This window comes from Echinops telfairi, unplaced genomic scaffold (assembly GCF_000313985.2).
Source record: "Echinops telfairi isolate 266 unplaced genomic scaffold, ASM31398v2 ScPeMD7_5592;HRSCAF=6446, whole genome shotgun sequence".
Lineage (NCBI taxonomy): Eukaryota > Metazoa > Chordata > Mammalia > Afrosoricida > Tenrecidae > Echinops > Echinops telfairi.
Window position 1 is genome coordinate 50,273,362 of NW_022109491.1, and position 9,600 is coordinate 50,282,961.

At 50.5% G+C, this 9,600-nt stretch overlaps 2 protein-coding genes across 2 annotated transcripts in view; one reads left to right on the forward strand and one right to left on the reverse strand.

Moving 5' to 3' along the window:
* Nucleotides 1-2,353: 2,353 nt before the first annotated feature.
* On the reverse strand, nt 2,354-4,982 carry LOC101638557 (putative cystatin-9-like protein CST9LP1). The gene is made up of 3 exons (XM_004716959.2): nt 4,662-4,982; nt 3,423-3,527; nt 2,354-2,633 (listed from the first exon to the last, which is right to left on the reverse strand). The coding sequence occupies exons 1-3, from the start codon at nt 4,899-4,901 to the stop codon at nt 2,538-2,540; spliced, it is 441 nt and encodes a 146-aa protein (XP_004717016.1). The 5' UTR covers nt 4,902-4,982; the 3' UTR covers nt 2,354-2,537.
* Nucleotides 4,900-9,600, forward strand: part of LOC101638875 (putative cystatin-9-like protein CST9LP1) — a 6,496-nt gene continuing 1,795 nt past the window's right edge. The window contains exons 1-2 of the mRNA XM_004716960.1: nt 4,900-5,142; nt 9,006-9,176. Coding sequence (XP_004717017.1) covers nt 4,900-5,142; nt 9,006-9,176 — 414 coding nt within the window. The remainder of the gene's footprint in view (nt 5,143-9,005; nt 9,177-9,600) is intronic.

The following is a 9,600-nucleotide window of genomic DNA, read 5'->3' on the forward strand; positions in this document are numbered from 1 at the left end:
TGCCACAGCTTCCTACGTGCATCTGAAGCTCGTTCCTGAGGCTTTCTTCCAGACAGGGAAGGGCAGGAGTTATGGAGTGTTACGGAGTGATACACCTGGGAGGAGCCCTCATCCAGTGGTGGAGTTGGAGGATAAATATCCACGCTGTCATCCCTGCAGAGAGCATACTGAGGTATGCTCTGTCTAAAGTTCCCAATAGCATTGAACCCAAGTTGCACACATGTTGATGCACCCAGTAGGTGTACTGCTTCTGTCTCACCCATTTCCACTGCCCTGCTGGTCATGTTCATGATCACTTTAAGCACATCACTTGCCCTTGTATTTTTGCCTCAGACTGACTTCTGAAGGGATCAATGTAAGAGAGGAGCTCAGGTGTACTCTGCAGGGAAACTGGGGGCCAAATTCTGGGTGTGCCTGTGTGACAATAGACACCAGCGCTCACTCCAACTCTACCTACCTACCTGGGCTTGCTACCTGCCGTGCCCTAGGCAAGACACACTCAGAGATCATCTGCCTGAGACACCCCCAGTCCCTCACCCCCCATTGCAGCAGGCCTTCCTGCTCTTCACGCTTATAGAGCTCTGATTGCACCGTGGAGTGGCTCTCAGATACCTCTGCTCCACCTGGGGTGCTGCTCTTTATGTTGTTAGTTGGACAATGTTCAGAACTCACTCCTTCCACCATTTTGATCTTTCAATCTCATGTCACAGTGGATATGCAACTGTGCGTTTCAGGTTCTCTCATAGCTGAGTGGGCCATGTTTACATGGACAGCCAGTGGAGAAAGACTCTCAACTCTGAGCCCCGATGGCACCACTGAGCATGAACAATGGTGAAGGTGTGTGGATGCCTGGATTTATTGTTTTCATCTCACCCATCTGATCTAAGGTCCTGGCAAATTTTACTTCCCACATGAAAGGTCAGCTGAGATCAAAGAACAGCCTAAAACAACTGGGTTAGAATCAGTCAGGCAAGACCCCAAAATGGCCCTGCCCTGCTGACCCTGATATTGCTGAAGACTTAAGCAGAAGACAGAGATATGGACTGAGGACAAGAGGACCATACAGCAAGATATTGGCCACTAAACACAGCAAGCTACTCCCTGCCTCACTTAGACCGGTGCCAGAAGGTAGCACATGGTTCTGTGCACCAGAAAGAAGCCAAATGTGTGGACATCTCATGTGACGTCTTCACACACTTCCTGCCTTTTCCTCCCAGAAGACTGATTCTCCAGGGGACCAATGGATGGCTGGGTCCCTGTGTACAATATGTGACAGCCTTCCCATCCCCCATGCTCCCAGGCATGGAAAGAGAGGACATAGTACGTGAGAGCTCAACAAAGATGCTAGACACACTTAAAGACACACAAGCTTCAGGAGAGAGAGAGTGGCCATCTCACCACTGAGAACATGCAAATGCCCTTCAGTGGGTGCAGACCCTGAAGCACATTTCCTAATCTAAGTGAGCCTGCCACTAGTGCACTGCACCCAGGCCCAAGGACTTGGGCTCTGGTTTTGTTGGCCTCAGGCCTCCCTAGGCCCCTGTCAGGGAGGGAAGGGCTCACAACAGGTCTGACACCACATTTTGCTGTTGGCTAGACTCCTGGGACACAGGTACCCAGGGAGCTCCCAGGAAGTGGCTACAGATGAGGACAGGTGAGAGGGACCTTTGAAAAGCCCATGCTGAACTCCAGAGGACTCTGCTCTAAAAGGCCTTCTAATGGTTGAGCAACGTCTGAGCAAGACCAGAGGGGAGAGCAGACAGGAAATGGACTGGAGAGTTCTTGGTGGGATACTTCGGTTCCAGTTGGAATGAGGGAGGCCCAGGCCTGTCTCCTATCCCACCCTGATTTGAGGTCGCCTTTCCCGGCCCGCTGCATAGGACAAGCTGCAGGAAGCTGCTCTGCGGTACCACTGTGCATTGCTTCTGTTCCCAGAAGCAGCTCCAGAAAAAGAACCGGGAGCAGAGCTTTATTGGGGTACAATCCTGCGGACGCACAGCAGAATCATGAGTCAGAGAAGGAGGTCAGCCTGACGACAACGGGATGTGTCCTGAGGGGGCACTCTGAGAATCCTGCGGGACATGATTCTATCAGGCTCTGAGGGAGGAGTTAGGGGGAATTTCCTCCAAAAGACTTCTCATATCTTATACCTGAGTTCTGTCCCATTCTGCGGAGGGAAGCCTGTGACCCAGGGACAGCTCCCAATGAGGAGGGAAATGCAGGTTCTTGGGGGAGGGGTATCAGCTTGTGGGTCATGGGCGAAATGGTGAGAGGGCACTCAGGGGGCTGTCAGGGTTGCTAACTTTGGCCTCTTTTCCGTACCCCTTCCCCAAAACACTACACAGAGCACTGCTTGCATGCTGACATTTAATGGTCTCCTACACAAAGAGACTGCAGAAGTGCACACGTACTTCTACAGAATCCAGGGCCCTCGTGAGAGGCCAAGACCCTGGGATACAGGGGACCGTTGCTGATGAAGACTGCTTCCCACAGAATTGCTGGAGACCAGGAGGAGCAGTTGTGGCCCTGTGGCGAGCTCAGGAGTTTGGAGCACCATCCTTGCAGGTGCTATTCAGGAGGTGGAATTTGGTTCTCCAGGGCTGGGTTCTGATGGTGAAGAAGCAGCTGAGCATCTGTGGGGACATGATGTGAAGGACCAGGGTGAAGGAGGCCTTGAGCTACAGTCACGCTCTGACAAGCTGCCCTCTCCCTGCCAGCAGTGGTGGACGGGGCTGTGATAGGAGCCAACAGTCAGGGCTATAGCCCGTGATCTCAAGGATGAGGTCCTGAGTTCTGCATGACCCAGATTCCTCCTGTCCTAAAGCTGACTGCGTCTCACATGCCCACCCTCACCCACCCCACCCGTCTGTGATCTGCAGGGAACTCCCGGAGCAAACCCTGGACCTTGGATCACCAAAGAGCTGCACAACCCCCATCTAGGGCACCTCATGCTCACCCTGAGGATGCCCAGCGCTACTCCCAGGGAGGGCATCGCAGCTCAGCAGGGTTTATTCCTCCACACAAGCCCCTCAGTCTGGGTGAGGGTAGGCAGGCCCTGAGGGCCCTGAGCACAAAGGTCAGCTTGGAGCAGGAACCAGCGCTCCTTCCGCACGAAGGCAGAGAAGGCAGTGGGTGAGGCAGCCAGGAGGTACCCTGTATGTGGCACGCCTTCGCTTTACACACAGCCCTCAGCATGCAGGAGCAGATGGAGGCCCCTGTAGACACTGGTGGGTGGGAGCCGCCTACTGCCTCTGCATTCACTTGACTACCAGTAGGTGGCGAGCTGGGGCCACTCTCACCACTAGTTCTGCCCTGAGAATCCCTGGGTCCTCTGTGCTCCATGCCCACATTGCCTGCAGTGTACAGTTTACCCCTCTGTGCACAAGAAGGGGGCAAAGCCGCTCCTGGGCTCCATTGCTTACCTCTAGGCTCTCCTGGAACGGGCAGTTTTCAATGTCCTCCTCAAATTTTCCACACCTGGTCCGGCCCAGCTCCAGCTCCATGGAGAAAGTCAGCATGGCCTCCCTCTAGGGGCAAAGGCAAGCAGACAGACAAGGGAAAGCCCCTTTCCAGCCCTCAGGTGGCCAGTGCAGGTGTGCACAGTGTAGGAGCACCTAGTTCACCCCCTGGCTTCCAGGCTTATGTAGCGGGTCAGGCTCTATCCCTAGAGTTCAGGCCACGGGGGCCGTCTCTAGTCAAGGGGCTAAGGACGACAGTCAGGCTGGGGTGTGGGGAACGGGGGAAAGACACAGGCTGAGTCTCACCTCAGCATGTCACCTACTTCTTTCCCAGTGGAGATGCCCCCTCACTGTCCCAAGCATCCGAAGTCAGGCACAACCCAGCACATGAGCGGCCTCCACAGGTGCTGCCCTGCCTGCCCGAGAGGATGGCTCTCAGGAGGTGGACCCAGGGAGGGACCCTGTCCAAAGCTGATTGGTCAAACTTTTCACCTGGACCAACAGCAAGAGAAATCCCACAGAGGGCTACCTAGCATGCATGTGAACGCTAGCCCATGCAGGAGCACGCGCGCGCGCGCGCGCACACACACACACACACGCAATAATGCTGTAAAAGTACATTGGCCCCAGATGACACTCTGAAATTGTCTTTATTTTTCTGACGTCGGTCCTTTTTCATTCTCTTCCACAACCTGACCTCCAACTACAAGCCTTTGTCTCAACCCACCAACTCTACAGCCACACAGAGGCTGTGAGCCTCAGCTACAACACTAGGATGCAGGCTGCCTCCCTGGGAGCTCTCGCCACAGAGCCATGATGACTGGGAGGACCAGCTGCTCAAGAAACCTGGCTTTTCCCACATGTTGGGGCTGGGAGGCCGATGAACTCCTCTCCCTTCCTTCCAGGCACTCAGCATGGAAGCCAGGGAAGTACTCCTTGGTGCCACACACCCATCAGGGTCCTTCAGAAGAGGATTCTCCTGTGACTGCCTTCCAGGGAGTGCTGTGTCATTCTGTGTGAAAGGAGACCCTGTCGGTATCAGTGATGTGGGTGTGAGAGTGCAATTGCACAGATCGCCCTGGTGAGGGCCTGGTTATGGATCTCAAGGGTAAACAAAGGTACACACCACCAGGAGACCCTCCCCTGTCCATCATGTAACAGCAAATGCGGGAGGGGAGGGCAGGAGCGACGCTGTTCACCCACCTGTTCTCTCCAGGCGCTCAGGATGCGCACCAGCTTGTAGGCGTGAGTGTCTCTGCTCCGCAGGTTGAACGTGTACAAGGCGAACTCCACGGTGGCCGGGAAGTACAGGGCCATCAAGCTTTGGTCAGCGAGGTCGTTTTCCTCTTTGGTTTGCCACTCACGAGTCACCAGGGGCAAGAAGCCCAAGAGGAGCAGAAGCACCCAGGAGGGCCAAACCCACCTCTGAGGCTGGCGTGGCATGGCTGTGATGACTGGCTCCCCCTGTGTCCAGCATCAGCAGAGCTCAGCTTCCCTGGCAGCTTCCCTGGGCATCAGTCCAGGGCTCACACTGTCCAGTCTCGGACAACTCCACCCTCCCGGCTTTCTCTGCAGTGAAAACCTCCTTCTAAATGTCGGTCTTCAGACTCCACCCCAAACTGATAGTCATTTTTCCCACGGGGAAGGGACAATGTTTGATGGTGTGACTGGGAAGGACCCGCTTGTGAGGGTCACTCACTGGGGGTCCCTGCCTGCCACAACCTTCCCTCAGAGCCACCGTGGTTGGAGAGGGGGAGTCTTTGACGTGGATGCCCCAGAATTAGGTGCTGAGAGGGAGAAACCAGTGCAGGAAGAATATGTGGAGGGCCACCAGGCCTGGGCCCCAAACAAGGACAGAGGCCGAGGGTGGAGTTGCAAAGTGCTGCCTTTGTGGGTGCATAGAAAGAAGAGAAGGCTGCAAGGGGCATCCGTGGAAAAGTTCAACTCCTGACTTCAGACTGCCAGCCCAGTGGCAGGGCCCTGGAGGCACTTGAAAGGCTGGCTATGGGGATTACTGCCTGAGAACTTGGGCCTGTTCACCAGTGTCACCTCCAGTGGCAGAGAAGAGAATCAAGGAAGGACGTGTAGAGGCTGGCTCTTGGAGTGGCCCTGAGGAAAGGAGGAAGATGTGCACAGCCCCCCAGGATGCCATATGCTTTTGGGGGGAAAGGACAGAGGGCAAGAGGCAGAGACGTGCCATGTGCTGGCACCAAATGGTCATTGTTTCAGCTGGATAGACCTTGGGAGGAGATGGTGGGGCTGTGAGAGACACCTTGTCCAGTCGAGGATCCCCATGTGCTCGCTGGTCCTCTCTTCCAAGCAGAAGCACAGCGGGGAGAACCTGTTGGGTTCCCAAGCCTCTGGGAGGAGAGGATATGGGAAGAAGGGAGAGGGTCCAGGGGCATCCTCAGCTTTGGGCTGTGAGGAAGGCTCCCATGGAACAGGCTCCCACAGCACAGGGTCCTCATACCAGAACCATTTTCTTACGTCGTAAGTGAGAAGTGCCATTATGTGAAAGGGTTAACGAGGGAATTGTGTGTATGGTATTGCCTCAATCTCCTCTAAGCGCTATTTTCTTCATAACAATTTTTCTATTTTCATTTTATTTCAGAGTATTGCAGGGCACAAAATATTACCTCGGGGGCTGCATGGCCCATGGGCTGCCAGTTTGACACTCCTGCTCTAAGGAATCCACATGAGTTCCTAAAGAATGACAAGTTCCTTGGAGACCTGAGTGTTAGCCCAATCAGTTATGTGCCCATCCTCAGCCTTCCCATGTCCCAGAGTCCTCCACACCCCAACTGGGGGCAGCATCACCCATGCTCCTGCATTGTCTTGCTGATTGGGGCATAAATGGCATCGTGGGGAGGAAATGCTGTGTGAATTGGAAATTCTAGCTAAGGGTGACAGTTTTTCTGCACTGAGTACTTCCTTTGTCTTTGTTTGAATGAATCTAGAATCAGCACATTTCTATCTCCTTTGTAGTTCTTGTACCTGGGGCACAGCTCTGGGCACCTGAACTAGTGGGGAGAGCACTCAGTGCTGCCACAGAGAATGAAAGCCAAGTGTAGAACGGCCCATTAGCATGTAGTGAGCAAAGTGCTCCATGCCTCAACCAGAAGAGGGGACTGCAAACAGGGAAGGCAGGGGCAAGTGTGACCTCCAGAGTAGGGGCTCAGGCAGCAGGGCCTCTAGGGAGCCCTACTCTGAGCCATAGGCACAGCCCAGGCAACCAGGAAGGTAGCTCTGTCATCTCTTCCTCTCTAGTCAAATTAGGGATGGAGGCTTGGGAGGTGAGATGCCCATAGATCTTATGTAGGTCAAGGAAGGGAGAAGTTCAGGGTTGTGCATAGATTCCAAGAATTTTGTCTAAGCCCCTGAGAAAGGATCTTCATGACTCAAAGAAGAACTCAAGTATCAGTTTGTTCCTTTCTTGTTTCTAGCATAACAGAGTCTTTGTCTGTTGAAAAAAATAACATTTTTCTTTTTTATCACCCATTTTGTTACCATCTGAGGGACAAATTTGGTAGGGAATAAGCCTTCAGCCTGTCTATGTCTGAATAATTTTTAAACTGTTTTATTGGCACATAATCCATACATCATACAATTCAATAGTTCAATCATATCAAGAAGATTATTACAATTACCACAATCAATTGTAGAACATATTCTTCTTTTTTGTAATTCTTGTTTCAGCTCCTCATCTACCCCTCATCTCCTCTGCACACCCCCAGAAACCATTAATCCCGTTGCTGTCTCTCTGAGTACACCTATCCTGGATTTCATATACTAAAAAACATACAAAAAACTGAAATGAAATAAACAAAAACTATAACAACAATAACAAACAAAATAGAAATGAAAAGAAGCAGAAAATATTAAACACTAGAAGTACTTCAAAATGCATTATGGGGGATCAAAATATGATGTTATAGTTCATACTAACTACATCTACTCTCATCCCTCTGCAATACTCTCTCTGCTTGTCTGTCCATGTGCTGTACTCTGGTGGCCTGTGTGTTCTTGTGATGCTGGAAACTATGTCATTGGTATTTCAAATGCCATGCGTCTCACCCAAACTGAACAAGCTTCAGTGGAGGTTGTAGCATAAGAACAGACAACAATGAAGGGGTAGGCTTTCCACTTCTGAGGAATGAGACGCTGAAAACCTATACATAGCTTTGGAATATTGTCAGATACTGTAGACCTAATGAATGAAAGCAGAACATTATCTGAGGTATTGTTGGAGGATGGTCCCCTGGTGTTGGAGAGGCTTTGAAATGTGGCAGAGACAGAGCTGTTTTCTAGGAGTGGAGTCAAGCAGGGGGAAGTGAGTCAGGTCCAATCTGGGAATAGAGCCTTCAGGATCTTCATTTGCTGATGATGCACAGCTCAAGATAAGGAGAGATAGCTTCAAAAATCTGCTAATGATCAGAACTTGGAATGTGCAAAGTATGGATCTAGGAAAGTTGGAAGTTGTCAAAAATAAAACGGAACACATAAAGATTGATATCTGAGTTATTGGTGAGCTCAAATAGACTGTTGCTGGCTAATCAGAAATTCATATGATTTACTCTGCTGGGAGTAACACAATCAAGAAGAATCATTGTCAACAAGAATATTGAAAAATCAATCATGAAGTACAACGTTTTTTTGTGATAGCACTATATCTATCTCCCTTCAAGGAAATCCACTCAATACAACTATCATTAAATTTATACATTAACTATAAAAGCTGGTGATGAAGAAATTGAAGAATTTTGCCAACACTTCAGTCTGAAATTGATCAATGGAATCAAAATGCATCGATAATTATTGGAAATTAGAATGCAAAAATTGGAAACAAAGAGAAAGAAATAATAGTTGGAAAATAGGGACTTGTTTATAGAAAAGAAGGTGTCGATTGCATGATAGAATGGTGCAAAAATGTTTTATTCATAGCAAATACCTTTTTGCAAACACACGAATGGTGACTATACACAAAGACCAGGTGGAATACACAGAAACCAAATTGATTCCATGTGTGGAGAGAGATGATGAAGAAGCTCAATATCAGCAGCTAAAACCATACTAGGGGCTGATTGTGCAACAAACCATCAATTGCTTATATGTAAGTTCAGAATGGGACTGAAGAAAATTAATACAAGTCCACCAGAACCAAAATACGGCATTGGCTCTCTCTCTTGAATTCCCAGAACACCTCAAGAACAGATTTGATGCACAGGACACTAATGACAGAAGACCTGATGAGCAACATCAAGAACATCACTCATGAAAAAAGCAAAAGGTAATTAAAAAGATAGGAAAGAAAGAAAAGATCAAGTGGATGTCAGAAGACACTCTGAAGCTTGCTCTTAATCACAAAGTAGGTAAAGAAAATGGAAGAAATGATGGAGTCAAATAGCAGAATAGACCATTTCACAGAGCAGCTCAAAAACAAAAAGACAAATATTACAATAAAATATGCAAAGACCGAGAATTAGACAACCCAAAGGGAAGAACATGGCCAGCATATCTTAAACTGAAAGAACTGAAAAATAATCCAAGCGTGTGACTCATGAGTGGCAAACCAAAGAGGAAAACGACCTCGCTGACCAAAGCTTGATGGCCCTGTACTTCCCGGCCACCGTGGAGTTCACCTTGTACACGTTCAACCTGCGGAGCAGAGACACTCACGCCTACAAGCTGGTGCGCATCCTGAGCGCCCGGAGAGAACAGGTGGGTGAACAGCGTCGCTCCTGCCCTGCCCTCCCGCATTTGCTGTTACATGATGGACAGGGGAGGGTCTCCTGGTGGTGTGCACCTTTGTTTACCCTTGGGATCCATAACCAGGCCCTCACCAGGGCGATCTGTGCAATTGCACTCTCACACCCACATCACTGATACCGACAGGGTCTCCTTTCACACAAATCACACAGCACTCCCTGGAAGGCAGTCACAGGAGAATCCTCTTCTGAAGGACCCTGATGGGTGTGTGGCACCAAGGACTACTTCCCTGGCTTCCATGCCGAGTGCCTGGAAGGAAGGGAGGGGAGTCCATCAGCCTCCCAGCCCCCACATGTGGGAAAAAGCAGTTTCTCAAGTAGTTGGTCCTCCCAGCTGGTCCTCCCAGTCATCATGGCTCTGTGGCGAGAGCTCCCAG

What these genes read in the sequence shown, in the direction of transcription:
- LOC101638557 (XM_004716959.2), bottom strand. Translation starts at nt 4,901, where the DNA reads ATGCCACGCCAGCCTCAGAGGTGGGTTTGGCCCTCCTGGGTGCTTCTG. An exon ending in TGAGCGCCTGGAGAGAACAG is followed by an intron (nt 3,528 to 4,661) that starts GTGGGTGAACAG and finishes CTTTGCCCCTAG; the next exon opens with AGGGAGGCCATGCTGACTTT. An exon ending in CGTTCCAGGAGAGCCTAGAG is followed by an intron (nt 2,634 to 3,422) that starts GTAAGCAATGGA and finishes ATGTCCCCACAG; the next exon opens with ATGCTCAGCTGCTTCTTCAC.